The sequence below is a fragment of the Equus asinus genome, chromosome 9, assembly GCF_041296235.1.
Source record: "Equus asinus isolate D_3611 breed Donkey chromosome 9, EquAss-T2T_v2, whole genome shotgun sequence".
In the NCBI taxonomy this organism is placed as follows: Eukaryota; Metazoa; Chordata; class Mammalia; order Perissodactyla; family Equidae; genus Equus; species Equus asinus.
This window is the reverse complement of record NC_091798.1, coordinates 96,248,217-96,264,329: the sequence shown is the minus strand read 5'-3', so window position 1 is coordinate 96,264,329 and position 16,113 is coordinate 96,248,217. Positions and strand designations below refer to the sequence as shown.

The 16,113-nt window shown below is 52.7% G+C and overlaps 1 protein-coding gene across 2 annotated transcripts; it reads right to left on the bottom strand.

Annotated features, from left to right (window-relative positions):
• Positions 1–5,994: 5,994 nt before the first annotated feature.
• Positions 5,995–15,485, bottom strand: LOC106821828 (putative butyrophilin-like protein 10). 2 transcript variants are annotated; one of them, XM_070518194.1, is made up of 7 exons: positions 15,223–15,485; positions 14,703–14,762; positions 14,164–14,279; positions 13,614–13,970; positions 12,533–12,814; positions 11,203–11,319; positions 5,995–6,751 (listed from the first exon to the last, which is right to left on the bottom strand). In XM_070518194.1, exons 3-7 carry the CDS (start codon positions 14,255–14,257, stop codon positions 6,237–6,239), a joined length of 1,365 nt encoding a protein of 454 aa, XP_070374295.1. In that variant the 5' UTR covers positions 14,258–14,279; positions 14,703–14,762; positions 15,223–15,485; the 3' UTR covers positions 5,995–6,236. The 2 variants fall into 2 exon arrangements, with proteins under 2 accessions (XP_070374295.1, XP_044634021.2); XM_044778086.2 differs by lacking the exon at positions 14,703–14,762 and having other exon boundaries at positions 15,223–15,429.
• Between the last annotated feature and the right edge of the window lie 628 nt (positions 15,486–16,113).

Below are 16,113 nucleotides of genomic sequence, written 5' to 3'. Positions count from 1 at the left end.
TGGTCATCTTTGGCCCCAAGCCCAGACACATTCCTTCATGTAGGGACCAGGCCCAGTGTCCTTGGAAGGCGGGGAGGTCAAAGAACTCTGTACACCTTTGTTGTGTTGTTTTTTAATGGTGGTAACAACACAACATGAGATCTACCCTCTTAACAGATTTTTAAGTGCGCAGTTAGCTATATAAGTTGTATTATTAACCTTGGGCACTGTGTTTGACAACAGATCGCTGGAACCTACTCGTCTTGAATGACTGAGACTTTATACCCACTAGACAGCAACTCTCCTTTCCCCCTCCCCCATCCCCCGGTAACCACCATTCTACTATCTACTTCTACGTGTTTGACTATTTTCGATGCCTCACACAAGTGGAGTCATGCATATTTGTCCTTATGTGTCTCACTTTTTTCACTTAGCATAATGTCCTCAAGGTCCTTCCATGTTGTTGCAAATGTCAAGATTGCCTTCTTTTTTAAAGGCTGAATAATAACTCAATAGCAAAAAACTAATAACCAATTAAAAAATGGGCAGAGGATCTGACTAGACATTTTCCCGAAGACGACACACCAATGGCCAACAGAGACATGAAGAGATATCAACATCAGTAATCATCAGGGAAATGCAAATCAGAACCACAATGAGATATCACCTCACACCTGTCAGAATGGCTACTATTAAAGAGACAAGAGGTAACATGTGCTGGCCAGGATGTGGAGAAAAGGGAGCCCTTGTACACTGTTGGTGGGAATGTAAATTGTTACAGCCACTATGGAAAACAGTATGCAGGTTCCTCAAAAAGTTAAAAATAGAACTACTATATGATCCAGCAATTCCATTTCTGGGTGTATATCAGAAGAAAACAAAAATACTAATTCAAAAAGATGTATGCACCCCAAGTTCATCACAGCGTTATTCACAACAGCCAGACATGGAAACAACCTGAGTGTCCATTGATGAATTAATGGATAAAGAAGACATGGTATATATGTATATGCAATGGAATATTATCCAATCATAAAAAACGAGGAAACATGCTAAACGAGATAAGTCAAACAGAGAAAGACAAATACGATCTCATTTATATGTGGAATCTAAAAAAAACCCCACCAAACTCCTAGAAAAAGAGATCAGACTTGTGATTACCAGGGAAGGGGAGGGGCGGAGGGGAATTGGAGGCAGGTGCTCAAAGGCACCAACTTCCAGTTATCAGGTAATAAGTCCCGGGATGTGATGCACAGCGTGGTGACTGTAGCTCACGCTGCTGTGTGATATAGAGGAAGGTCGTCAAGAGAGCAGATCCTGAGTTCTCACCACAAGGAGAATTTTTTTCCTTTTTTTTGTATCTATATGAGGTGATGGATGTTAACCACATTTATTGTGATAATCATTTCACAATATTTGTAAATCAGATCATCACTCTGTAAACCTTAAACTTATACAGTGATGTAGGTCAATCATACCGCAATAAAACTGAAAGAAAAAATATGCAACTGCTTTTCCAGAAAATCTACATCAGAGAATTTATACCAAGGAAGACGCTCTGGAGCTGTGCAAAAATGTAGTGACTTGGCTGCTTATCATAGCAGTGTTCACAGCAGCAAAAATTGGACACAACAGAAATGCCAAGATGCTGCTTTTTTTTCTTTTGTGAGGAAGATTCACCTTGAGCTAACATCCATTGCCAACCTTCCCCCTTTTTTTTTGCTTGAGCAAGATTAGCTCTGAGCTAACATCTGTGCCAATCCTCCTCCACTTTCCACATGGGACGCCTCCACAGCGTGACTTGATGAGCAGTGTGTAGGTCCACACCTGCGAGCCCGGGGCCACCGAAGCAAAACGCATGGACCATTAACCACTCAGCCACAGGGCTGGCCTCCCGAGGTGCTCTTTAAACAGAGTCCAGCCACTCATACAGGGGATTGCACATGAGAAAATTGCTCAGGGCGTTCCACAACAGGAGGTGTGGTTTATTCCACGTTCCTAAGAGGATTTCAGGATCACACGCAGCACTGGGCACAGTCCCATTTTCCTGCAGAAACGAGAAGCCTGAACTCCACCTGCAGATGCGAACAGCGCCCTCCCTGGGTCTGCGTGATGTGCTTGTCCGTGGCTGACTTTCCTGCATTTATTAATCTTTCCTAAGTGCCCAGTAACTTACAGCTCTGTCTGCACAGACCAGGAGGGACTTGAGCATCTGGGTGGTGATGCGGGGTGGGACCCCTGTGGTGGCACTGCTCACTTGGGGACAGTGCAGGGAGCTGGACGGCCAGGGTCTGGGACACAAGTGCTCCGTTCCCTTCCACACCAGGTGCGTCCTCACACAGTCACTCATTTACCTTCAGAGACCTGCACACACACACACACACGCTTGTGCCCTGTCTTCACACACTCACACACTCACAGGCTGAGCTAATACAATAGGCAGCCGGTCCCCATGGTCTCGCCAGGTCGCCTAGTGGGGACAGCACAGCCAGAAGCCCCCTCTGGGTCTAGTGGGTTATTGAAACCCCAAGAAGACAAAATAGAAAAATCTAGGAAGACTAAGGAAGGCAATCCAAGTTGGATAACGAATGAAAAAAACACAAGTGGGAAGCAAAAAATAATAGGAAACAATTAAGCCAGGGATCAATAGTTTGATCATTATTTGTGTGAAGATTCTGATCAGTTTTCAACCACTGTCTGATGTATTGGCGGCATTTAGATGGCTTGTCAGGGCTTTGAAAAATTTAGATCTTAGGATATATTATGTATAATTTTAATTAGATTTTTATAAATTTTTGATTAAGTATATAACCAGTGTTTAAAGTTCAGAAAATATAGTTTGTAAGATTGAAAAGTTTTAATTTTTATACTTGTGCAAATAGTCTATTGAGTATTTACGTCAATTTGAGTACTGAGTATTTAGGAAAAAATTGATTATTGGGTATTTTTTAAATGATTGTTTAGTAAATTCACATTATTTTTTATAGTAAATTGACATTATTAATATATTAGCCATTAAGAAAAAAAGCAAAAAAAAAAAAAAAAAAGAATGAGTAGAGAATGACTATCCACACACAAACTTCCAGAACACTAAAGAATGTCAAAAATAGCAAACCAAAGGAAACAGGTAAAAATATATCTGCTTAACTTATTTACTTTTAAATTTAAAGTTATTTTAAAAATTAAAAGAAAACATATGGCTAATAAATCCAATATAGGATTTTTAACGACACCAAAACCACAAATCATAAAGGAAAAAATGAAAAAAATGGATCATGCCCTTGTCAATATGTAGTTAAGAATAGGAACCACTATTGTACACATGGGGCAGAATACCATAGTGTGCACGTTAAAGAGCTCGCGATTACATTTGTAAATTATTCCTCAATAAAGCTGAAATTAAAAAGAAAAGCAGAAGTGAAGCCACATAGATTCAACAGAGGGCTCACAAGCGTAAATACGGAACTGCCCTGAGCGCACGAGGAACCCCTGCAATTCCATATAAGACAACAGCCCCATAGAAGAAATGGGCAAAGGATTGGAGCCGGCAGTCGCGGGAGGAGAGAGAGGACGCCGCGAGCCGACGGAAGGATGCCCGTCCCCGTCAGCCGAGGGATACGAACCACAGCACGCGCAGCGCCCGCACACGCGCTGCAACCGCGAAAGTGGAGGAAGATGCTGGGGCCGAGGCATCACCCCTGCGGGCGAGGGTGCGGAGCACCTGGAACCCTCCAACCCGCTGGCGCGAACGCAACATGGTGCAGCCACTCTGGGGACCCGGTGGCAGTTCCTCAGGGGGTTCAGCATAACGTGCCCCTCACTCCTAGGGGTTTATCCAGGAGGAAGGAACGCACACGTCTGCACGAGCAGCGTGCCTGAGCGTTCGTGGGCCTCACTCGGAACAGCCAGCAGCTGGAAGCGACCCGAATCCGAGCCGGGGAGCAGAGGAGGTGCGCGTCGAAGACCCGTCAGCGATGAGGGGACGAGCGATGCTTATGATGTCAGTGTAATGTCCAGTGGAAAGTCACCAGCAAAGAGCACGTGCGAGTGATTCCATGTATTTGACGTTCTAGAACAGGAAACACTGCAGAGCGCGCCTGGGCGGGGTGGGGAGGAGGGACCAAATGGAACAGACTCGGGGAGGCCGGCGTGGAGGCAGTCCCTCTCCTGGTGGAGGTGTGGTTACCCCATTGTACACAATCTCCAGAGTTCCTCGAACTGTGCTGTGAAACCTGGCAGGTCTTATTACAGGTCAATGTGACCTTAATTAACAAAGAAGAGGCCTTTCCACTGCTTTCCTGGCCACTCCATCCACTGACCACTGTGGTGCTCCCAGCTCTGAACTCCTGGAACCCTAGGTGCTGGGACGCTATTATAACCTTCATCCCGGCTTCGTGTGAGGAACTGGACTCTGTGAAGCAGTCGTAGATTCCTGGGGTCCTCGTTTCCCATGTTCCTCCGTCAAGCCCTTCTATCTCAACTCCACACCCCCTGCGGCGAGCTGAATGAGACCTCAAAAAGATGAGTCCAAGTCCCCCCGCTACCTGTGATGGGCCCTTCTTTGGAAATGGGGTCTTGGCAGCTGCAGTTCAGGTAAGGGTCTGGAGGCGAGACGACCCTGGAGGAGGACAGGCCCTGAATCCAATGGCAGGTGTCCTGATCACAGAAAAGAGACGGACGTATGAGACCCAGAGACTCAGGAGACGGTCGTGTGACAATGGAGGCAGAGACTGGGGTGATGCGGCCACAAGCCCAGGAGTGCCCGGAGCACCAGGAGCTGGTAGAGGTGTAGAGCAGACTCTCCCTCAGGCTTCCAGAAGGACCAACACCGCCGACCCTTTGATTGTGGGCGCCTGGTCTCCAGAACTGTGAGAGAACAGGTCCTGGGTCTTAAGCCCCCAGTGCTGGTGCTCTGTTGGGGCAGCCCCAGGCACCACCACAGGCCCCCTGTGCTCTGCTGTGGGGTAGGGGCCCTGACCCAACGAAGCTCACATCAGCTGCTCCCCATTAGGTCTAGCAACGGGAAGCAAGGGGGAGCACGTAGGATGGGACAGTCCCCATCCTGTCCCTCTCAGGGCCACCAGGCTCCCAGCCCCAGACCCCAATTTGCGTTCTCCCAGCACCCGAGGAACCAGCCACACTGGGCCTCTGAGCAACATCCCAGCTCCTGGGCTCCTCCCAGCTTCCCTCTGCCCCCAGACACAGGGTGGAAGTGGCTCTGACAGCACGAGGCTGCCATCCCTCAGAGTTCCCTCCTTGTCCTCTGAGCCGTTGCATTCCCGGCACTTAAGGTCAAGTCTGTTCTCCCTGTCACACCGCCCCTGTGGTCTCCACCCACCTGGGCCCTGACCGACACCAAGGGCAGCCTGGGAGGTCTGGAGTCTGTGGCTTGGCCTCCACCTGGCCCTGGGCCAACCCTCCAGGGTGAGGGAGGGAGAGAGAGGGACCCAAGGTCGACCAGACATCTGGGGGTTGTGAGGAGATGGAGGGGGAGGAGGTGTTGGAGGGGGAGGGGGGATGAGGAAGAGGAGGGGAGGAGGTGGAAGGCTGGGGTTTATTGAGCTACTAGCACGTGCCTGGCTCTGGGGTCAATGTTTTACAAATGCCCCAAGCACGTTTCCCAGAGTCACCCAGTGGTGTATAATAACATGGAGGCTCAGTCAGCTTGGGCTGCGTAACAAACATCACAGCCTGGGGCTCAAACCACAGCGTTCATTGTCTCCCAGTCTGGAGGCTGGAAGTCAGAGGCCCAGGTGAGGGCAGGGCTGCTCCCTCCTGAGGCCTCTCCTGGGTGTGGAGATGGCTGTCTTCTTCATGTCCTCACATGGTCATCCCTCTGTGTGTGTCCGTGTCCTCCTCTCCTCTTCTTATAAGGACACCAGTCGTGTGGGATCAGGGCCGCCCCCCACTGACCTCATTTTATCCCCATCACCTCCTTAAATGCCCTGTCTCCACATACACTCCCTTTCTGAGGTCCTGGGGTTTGAGCTCCAACATATGAATTGGTGGGCGGGACACAATTCAGCCTATAATGTATTGTCATCATTTTACAGAAAATAAAGGTAAAATAGGATAATTCACAAAGTTGCACCCTTGTGAGGGGCCCCGCTGGGATATAGGAAATTGGATGCATCTCCCAAAGATCTGGGCTGGGCTGGGCTGGGCTGGAGAGGACATGGGTGCTGTTGGAGGAAGGTTCCTGTCCCTCTCTTGTCCCTGACCCTGGGGAGGGTCTGAGGCCTCAAGGGCCAATGTCCTCAGCAGATCGTCAGGGGGCTGGAGTCGTGTGTCCACAGGCAGAAGAACGGCCGCAGAGGGACTGAGCGAGAAAGTCCAGAGAATGTGCAGATGAGGCGTCTGTCATCCACGCTGTAGAAGGAGACCCTGCCAGCGTCACAGTCCAGGAGAATGCCCACCCGGTGCAGGGGCTGCGGAAGCTGGAGGCGAACCCTCGGGTAGGTGAGGGCCCAGTACTCCTTCTTGGACAATTCCACGGCCCAGACCCCATGCTGGGGTGCCTTGGCGACCCTTCCCTTCCGATTTAAGCTCTCCACACACACTCCAAGGACCCAGGCCTCCCTGCGCCCCACCTCGACCTCCCAGTAATGCCGCCCAGAGGAGAACCGCTCCCGGCCCAGCACGCAGGGGTCCAGATCGAATCTGCTGGGGTCATCAGGCAGCTCCAAGTCGAAGGGCAGTCGCATCACACTCTTCCCATCATCAAACAGCAAGAGTTTGGAGCTTGCAGTGTCAGGGTCGAGGGATGGGCTGACTGTGGGAAGAGAAGAGGGTCAGCTTTGGGGGTTCTGGCCCCTGACCCACACTCTTGCACAGAGGAACCCCAGGGCCTCTCCCTCACGTCTCTGGGGAGGTGGAGGCACAGCAGCCCTGCGAATCCCTGTGTTTCCCTATTTTCTGCCCAGGACCCCATGCACAAAGCCCGCCCCAGAGCAGGTGAGGTGACTCCAGGTGGATCCAAGGGCCATTGCCCGGGAGAATAGGAGACATGGCCAGGGCAATGTGAGCTCTGCTCATTGCCCAGGGTTCTGGTTCCCTGTGCATGTGTGTGAGAGAGACAGAGAGACACAGAAACAGAGAGAAGAGAAAAGGAGACAGAGCAAGGGAGAGACAGAGAGAGGCAGAGCTGGAGGGAGGACATGAGATGGTACCACAGGGGCACTGATGCAGGTGCTGTAGAACAGCTGGGGTGTCAACCACTGGGGAGTCCCGTCTGGAAAACCTGAGAGGGATCTCAGCCCTGAAAGCTGAGACCAACATCTTCCACATCAGCCTACTTTGCTCCTGCCTGTGCTCCCTGCCCGGTGTCCCTCTGGGAGCTCTCAGGCCCCCAGCCTGCGACCTGGGTGGAGGGTCCGTCTACACTGGGCTCCCTAATGAGAGGCTGGGAGGGTGTTTGGGGCCAGGCTGGGGCTCCTCTCTTCTGGAAGCTGCCTTTGCAACCAGGGGAAGGTTCAGGGCCCCAGGACCAGAGCCAGTGCCCGCCCTCATTGACCTAAAGCCCCACATGCTTGAGTCTCCCCCTGGATGTCCCAGACATTCACATTTCCTGCACTGGAGAGGACCACACTCTCCTACTGTGAAAACCTCCACGTTCCCCCAAATGTCCCTTCACCTCCTTCCTGGAGTGGCACCCTGCACCCTCTCACCTTCTACCAAAGACTGTTTCTTTGTTTCCCCAAAAATTCTCACTCCATCTTCCTGAATTCTCCCTGCTCTGCCCACCCAGCCCTTCCTGTAGAGTCTGAGCCTGAGGATGGAGGCACCCACGTGGCATCTCCATTACGGTCAAACTCAGACTCCTGTTTCCTTCTCTTCCACATCCTCTCATCCTTTAAAAAAATTATTCACATTAAAAAATAGACTCACAAAAAGAAGCAAAATGGCATAAGAATATGCTTATGACACCATCCTGCATAATGACAGTGAAAGGATGAAAACCAGAAAATCAGCATTGACACACACTGTCAATAACTACATCACAGCCTCCAGACCGTATTCAGATCTCGCCAGCTGCCCCAATCACCAATCACGCCCTTTCCTGGTCAGTCTGTTCTTTTCCAAATTGCTACATGGCACTCTATTGTTGATCCCACACACAACACTGGATGGACAACAGGATTGTTGTCAGTTTTAGCAAATCTGAATGGCTGCTGAGGACATCCTTGTCCTGGTCTTTCTGGGGACACACGTTCATTCCTCTGGGGTCTCCGCCAGGAATTCAGTCGCAGGGGTCACGGGGTAACTGAACGTTCTGCCTTCTCATCAGCTGCCACCCCGTTCCCCAAAGTGGTTGCGCCATTTTGTATTCCCATCGGCATCTTGGACAACCCCGACATGCAGGAGGACCTGACTTCCTCTCACCAGCCCTCCTGCGTCCTCCCACCACCCTCTTCATACCCCTTCTCTTCTTGCTGGCGCAGATTCTGTGCTTATGAACCCTTATAATCCTTCTCTAGTGACCATTCTCAAGTACGTCCCTCAGGAAACCCGAAAGCTAGAGGAGCCTCTGAGGCTCCAAGATCAGAGCCTGTGCGATCCTGCGCTGGACTCCTGTTCCGCCCTCTCCTGTTCGTCTCCCGACAGCTGGGACCTGCGCCCATCCCTCCCACGGCCGCAGGCTGCCCTCCCTGCAGAGATGTCGTCTTCGCTCCTTCCTCATCCCTGCAGCGTGGTCTCTCCTCACACTGCATCATTCCTTTCAGGGAACAAACATGCTTACTGCCTTTTCCTTCAGCTAAAACCAAGCCAGCCACACTCCAGCTGATTCCCACTCTCCAGTTTTCAGCCCAGCCTAACATCAGTCATTTTGGAATTTTCTACACAGAGCTCTGCGCAGGGGGAACCTCGCTCATCACCCCACTTGCTGGTTTTTCCGGGTCATTTTCTGTGCTCCTCTCACTCCACTGCTCAGCTGCATGGACACCATCAGCCACCACTGAACACACTGTCTCTGATGTCAGGGTGAGGCATCTCCTGGTCCCTCCCCAGCTCTGCCCACGTGTTCTGACTCCTTCATCAGGAGCCATCCTGCTCAGACAGACCTCCAGACAGTGAGGTTCTCCAAGACTACAGCTTGGCTCTCTCTTCTTTGTCCTGGGTCTTTCCCTTACTTGTTTTTAATTCTTATTCCTTTCTTAAAAGAATTTGTTAAAGAATAATTTTAGGTTTACGGTTAAATTGAGGCCCCAGCAGGGCCTGGTGATGCCATGTGGCCAACTTCATTATTGCACCCAATCATTCCTGTAATATTCACCCTGACCTATTCCAGTCTCAGCTAAAATTTTTCATTGGTTTATGGCATGCCTCCCCACATAGATTCGATGCCCCATGAGGATGGGAGGAAGCCATTTCACTCCCTAATAAATACCTGGTTGCTCGCCCACTAAGCCATCACTCACTGTTTGTGATGAATGAATGAAGGGATGAATGCATGAGTTCTCTCTGTCTCCTCCTTGGTCCTGCAGCAGGTGGCCATGTTTGGACCAGCTCCCCGGCTTCCCTTAGTCCTCACACTTGCCCCGTCTCGTGCCCTGCCATTTTCTCCTCTCCAGGTCCTGGGAGCTCCAGCTACAGATTCTGCCCCCTGCACCCTATCCCTCCCGCCTATGAGATGGTGTCCAGGGGCCCAAAGTCACTGGTTTCTCCACTCTCCAGGGTAACAGTGTGCCCCCAGTGCCCTTTCTCAGAAAAGCTGACCATCCTGGCAGCTCCCACAGGCAGGATCCACTGCCAGAGGCTCTCCCAGGGCCTCAGGAAACAAAACAGAAGGAGGTAAGGTGTCTTGGGGCCACTGAGACCAGACGTTCACAAGGATGGAGCTGCCTCTCACCAGCATGTAACTCAGCATTTCTGCTCCTTGGACTAGAACACATGGACATGCACACAGATGACCACACACATGCACACTCACACGTGTCCACATACTTATGCTTATGGACACATGCACTTAGACATGCACACACTTACATGCGCACACGGATGCACATGTAAAATGCACACGCTTATGCACACTCGTGAGCACACACACATGGGAATGACCATTGGAATGCAGACTGAAGCCAGGAAGGGTCTAGACTTGCCCCCTGGGGCCCTTCATCGTCCCGCCCTCACCATCCTCTTGAGTAGCTCTGACCTTCCCACGCTATCTCCATCAGAAGCCAGTGTGTGAGGGAGAGAAGCCGAGACACGTATGTCACTGAAGGAGGCCCCTCCTGCCCTTTCCTGTTTCCCCGAGACCAACTCTGATTGTGTGGTCCCTAGGACAGGCCTCCCACCCTTTTATCCCTGCTCTGTGGAATTGGGGCTGCACTTCTGACTGCCTTTGCCTTTAGGGAGCAGGACTTGGGGTGTGCTGGGGGCAGAGACCCCCAAACCTCCAGCATGGCCCTCACCACCGAGGAGGCCGACCTCTCTCCAGCCCACCCTGAAACAGAAGGATGGGAAGCCGTGGGCCTCAGCGTATAAAGTGGGGCCAAAGCTCCTGTTCTGGGAATCTGCGTCAGAACAGGACTCACCGAGCTCGTCCCCTGGTCTCTTGTAAAACAAGAACAAATGCACCTCCTTTAGTGCTCAGGGAAACAATAATGGGGCATTTGTCCCGGGAAGGGCAGTTTGTGGGCCCAGCCCCCTGGCCTGAGGCTTCCCCTCCACCTTAAAGCCATAATGAGGCTCTAACACCAGCCAAGGGACAGTCTGCTCTGCTCCTCCAACTGGGCCTGACCTCTAGGGGTAAGTCCCCAGCTCCTGAAATGGCACAGGAGGCAGGGCTGGACCAGTGGGGAGGGAGACGGTCAGTGCTGCTGACGGTCCTGACGACGGCAACAACAGAGGCTCACGTGCCCGGCTCGCTGCCTCGTGTGACCACCGCCAAGCCTTTCAGGACCAGGCCCAGCCCTATGTATTCCCAGAGGGAGAGCTGCCAGCCTTCGTGAAACCTCCGGGGAGGAATCACCGAGGGCCCCTCGAAGAGAGGGGGCTTCCTCGGGCTGTGGGTCTGGGCCACCCATGGGCTGGGCCTGCACAGGGCGCTCCCTTCCTACTGCATTTGGGGCACATGGGGAAAGTCAGCACAGGGCTCAGCGTGAGCACCCATGGTCTGGAGGGGCAGGCCTGTGCTGTTGGGGTCCCTGCCCACCAGGCAATGGCAGGTCCCACTCCTCTGCCCCCAAGCTCCCTCTTCTTCCAGCAGCTTCCCGTTCTTACCCCTTTGAGGCTTCCACAACAGGGAGATGATTGTGGCCACTCCGAGAAGTGCTGCCACAAGAATCAGAGGCAGAGCTATTTTCCAGGCTGTGGACCGGAACCATCTGGAGGCGGGATCTGCAGGGATTCCAGGGGTTGAAGAAGACAGTGAGAGAGCTTCTGTGTTCTCAGGGTGGAAACGCTGCAGGGTTCACGGGTTGGGGGCACGATGCTTACAAACTGCTCTGAAATGGTTCAGAAAACCGTGTGTGTTCTGTTTGTACAGACGGATGTAGGTGGATGCGCAGGAGAGAGAGAGTAAACGAGTGGAGAGAGATGGTCAAACAAAGGGCAAGACGTTAACTGTTGGGTGAATCTGGGTAAAGTCTGCACAGGACTCTGTGTATTAGTCCTGCAAATTTTCTGTAAGTTTGAAATCATTTAGAAATGAAAATTTTATACAAAGTTGGGCATGGAAGCCACCAAGGGTTCCTTCAGAAGCCACCAGGGGTTCTTTCGGGGGGCGAATGGATAAGAGAGTGAACTGTGCTGCAGCCCGACAGTGGAAGATTCTTCAGCGCTGTACAGAAATGAACTGTGAGCCCATGAAAAGACACGGAGGAAGCTGAAGTGCACAGGACTCCATGAAAGAGGCCCGTCTGCAATGGCTCCACACTGCACGATTCCAAGCATGTGGCGCTCTGGGAACGGCAAACCAGGGAGACCGTGCAATACCCTTCCAGTGGTGTCAGGGGCTGGGGGAGGGAGGGATGAATGGTGGAGCACAGAGGACTTTCCGGACAGTGAAACCACTCTGTCTGATACTGTGATGCTGGATCCAGGTCACTGTGCGTTTGTTCAAACCCACAGAAGGCACCATACCCAGCGTGACCCCTGAAGCGCACCACGGACTCGGGACGATGATGTGTCCACGTCGGTTCATCAACTGTAACAAATGTACCTCTCTGGTGGGGATGTGGATAAAGGGGCCAGCTGTGTGAACGTGAGAAATCTCTGCTGCTTTCCCCAGTTATGCTCTGCACCTGAAACTGCTCCAAAAAGTAATGCCTACTAAAAAAACTTTTAAAAATGTGTATGTGGAGCCAAGGTTTCTGTTTCCCCTGGAAGGGACAGCTGTGCTGGGGGCTCCCTCTGCACCCCAGCTCTGCTCCACCTCAGTAATCAGCACCTGAAGCTGTGCATCTCCCCTGACCCCCGGGCAGGCTGTGTACAGGGCCCTGCCTCCTCGTCCACTCTTGCTACAAGCCTTGGGGTTCCCTCCTAATGTCCTGGCATCCAGGGACACGAGCGCCCGTGCTCAGAGCTTTTGAGGTCAGAACTGAACACTCACCAGACAGGTGGTGCCTGGACACCTTCTTCTCTGGAAAGGTGGGGCTAGAGACGGAACAGGCCAGGCCGCCCACAGCCTTGTTGGGGACGGTCAGGCTGGATGTCACAGCCCAGAGGCCGGTTGTCGGCAAGACCGAGACATTGGTCTCAGAAGGAAGCATCTGTCCCTGGAAGTCTGTCCACTCCACCTGGGGCTCCGGGTACCAGCCTGCCGAGGTGCACTGGGCCCGGACAACTCCATCCTGGTCAACTTGCACTTGGATTCTGGGCTCAGAGCCCAGCCCTGCGGGAAGAGATGCCCCAACCTCTGCAGCCATAACTGCTTCCATCAGAAAAATTAAAATCCTGAGAATTTCCAATAGGCCATCAGGGAATTTTTACAAACTATCTCCCTTGTGTCATATTTACATGCCAAATATGTTACACTTATTCCCAGAAAGAAAACAAAAGCAGAACCAATCAGAAAAGACTCGGAAAGATTAAGTACCTCGCCTGTATCACAAAATTAGTAAATGCAGGAATTCAGCAGAGGTTTGTTGACTTCAAACACAATTTCTGGATCACCAAGGAGACATCTCCATCTTCAGACTCTTCTTTCTGTCTCTCTGCCTCTGACTTTGTCTCTATCTCTCTCTTTGTCTCTGTCTCTCTCTCTCTGTCTCAGACTCTCTCTCCCTGTGTTACTTTCCCTCTCACTGTCTGTCTATCTTTCTGTCTCTGCGTCTCTGTCTGTCTGCCTGTCTCTCTCTGTTGCTCTGTTTGTCTCTGTCTCTTATTCTGTCTCTGTCTTTCTCTGTTGCTGACTCTCTGTCTCTGTCTCTGTCTCTTCTTCCTCCCTTCCTCCCTCCCTCCCCCTTTTCTCCATGGGGCAGAGAAGAGAAGGAAGTTAGAAAACAGAGCCGCGTGTTCAGAGACACATTTTCCGGGAAGCCCTGGCTGTGACAGCGCCTGGAACACGGGATGCCAGGAGCACCTGTCGTGGGAGTGCTCAGGCTTAGGAACATGGGCCACGACCTGGAGCTGGGACGAAACTTCGGGGAGAAGCTCCCGGGGAGACCAGGGACTCTGCCGGCCGCCCTCACCTGCCACCGTCAGCCAGAGCGTGGCCTCCGCAGACACGGTGCTGTCATTGAACTGGCAGTGGAACATCCCGTTATCGAAAGTGGTGACGTTGTGTATCCTCACCGAGGCCCTGCCCTGGGCCACCCCGTCCTTCAGGAAGGTGGTCCTTCCCTGATACAGCGCCATCTGCTCTTCCGGCACGTCCTTCCCTTTCCTGCGCACGTGCACGGCGGGGGAGGGCTGGTCCCTGTACCACCGCAGCTCCATGTCCTCGGCGCTGATGTTGGGGGACAGATAGCACGGCAGGTCCACGTTCCCCCCAACCATGGCCCAAACAGGCTCACTGGGCCCCAAGACCTCAAAATCGGCTTTCCTTCCTACAGGCAGATCCAAAAGGACTGGTTAGACCAGGGGCCAGGAGACCAGCCTCTCCCACCCACGGCTATGGTCCCCTGGGCTGGGGTCCTTGGGTCCTGAGCTGACGTGGGAAGGTGTCGGCCTGGCTCCCCTCTGGGCTTCCCCTCCCTACACTGGGGCATCCTCCTAGCACGGGGAGGGAAGCTCTCCTACCGTTTCCAGGGATGGCGCCAGACAGCAGCTGCAGGAGGAGGAGGGGAACGGAGCCAATGGGCCGAAAGGCATCTTGTCCATGGGTCTTGGCCATGCCTCCTGGGGACGGAGAGAGCCTGGATGCCAGAGACAAGGTGGGGACTGCATTAATTTCTCTCACTGTCTCTGTCTCTCTTGCTATTTCAATCTCTGTCTCTCTGTATGTCTCTCTCTATCCATGTCTCTGTTCCTCTCTCTGGATCTCTGTCTCTCTGTTTCTTTCTTTCTCTGTCTCTCTGTCTCTCTGTCTCTGTCTTGGGGGGAGCCACTGCACTGCCAGGAGGCTAATGGGAGTGAAGTAAAAAGGATCTTCGAAGAGAAAGGTCATTTTTAACAATCTCAGCCCCTCCCCATCCCTCACAAGTTATGAATCCCAGACAGAGAGACCACAACTCAGCCAGTCCTGTGTCCACCTGCTTATTGGTAAGGTGTCTTTTATCAGCATCCATCCACAGAGTTCCACGGAGACCCCTCTCCTGTGAGGAGCTTCACTTCCTCACCTGCTCAGTTAAGATTATTTTCCAATCTCTAGCCACGATCTGTCATGAATCACAAGCAGTCTGGAGAAGAAAATGTAAATCCAAGGTCAAAATCATGTCCACAGAGCCCCTTAAAGCCTCCTCTTTTCCTGTTGTCCTCAAGAGGACTTCTGCAGCTGGAGAGGGGACACAGAACCCAGCGTTCCATGGCAGCAAGAGCTTGAGGCCAACACACCCCATACTTTAGTCCTTATTGTGAACTCGGTTTAGAGAGTCAGATTCCAAACAGATGTGCTGGCCTGACTGCTCCACCTGGGGTCTCCCTGGAACTCAATGATGGGAAGAAAGCGGAGAAAGGAGAGATGTAGGTGAAGCCCCAGGAAAGCCCAAGGTACCCTGCCCTTGAGGATGGGAACAGAGTGGAGAAAGCAGAGATGTGGATGAGGCCCCAGAAAAGCCTGAGGTGCCCTGGCCCTCAAGGATGGGAGGAACGTGGAAGAAGCAGAGATGGACACGAGGCCCCCAAGCAGCAAGTCCTCACCCAGCCCGAGTCCAGCCACAGGCTTCCTGGGAATCCTGGTGGTGGTGAGGAGCAGTTTAGTTCTCTGCCAGGTCCAGGTGGGCCATCGAATTAGTGAAGCGGGCCGTCTGCAGGTGGTGTGAGGGGAGCCTAGAAACAGCGCACGCGGCTGAGTCCCCGATCTCTGGAGGATCCTCCTAGGACTTTTCTGCCAAAATAACCAACTGTGCCTCTTTGGGAGCTGCCACAAAAAACACCCCAAACCCCAGGGCTCCCTGAGGGGTGTGGTCACCAGAACTGAACTCCTGAGGGCGAGGAGCACGACCCTGGCAGCAGGAGATAAGGGGGGAGACGGAGGGTGAGCGGGGCAGCCGGTGGCAGACGGCATCGGGGTGGTGCCAGGAGCCTGAGGAGGAGACTCACATCTCGAAGGCTCGGACTCGGGCCAGGGCAGAGGCTGGGCCTTCAGATAAAGTTGCTCTGTTACCCAAAGACCTCCATCCTTGCCAAGGTGGGCCCGCCTCCTTCGGGAAAGTTTTTCATAACCAAGTTGAAGTTGGACAAAATCTGGCATTTCACCCCCAGAGACCCCTGGGCGGATTTCAGGCCACCCCCCTCCCCATCCCCTCAGCTGTGGCAGTCTGTCCTCGCTGGGAGTCGGACTCAGATGGCTCAGAACACCCACCTGAGGAAGATGCTGGGCTGGACCGTGTTCCTGCCTCTTCTTCCTTCTGTTGACTCAAGTCTGGAATTCTCCAGAAGGGTTTGGAGGGAAAGAAGAAGGGCTGCTTGACTTTCTTGGAGGTGGGGTGTCTCATTCTATTTTGCAGAATGCCAGGCACTGAAGGTCTGTGTCACCCCCAAAAGTCAGAGCTCACATGGGGGCTGGTGTTGCCCACCCCACCCCCCATT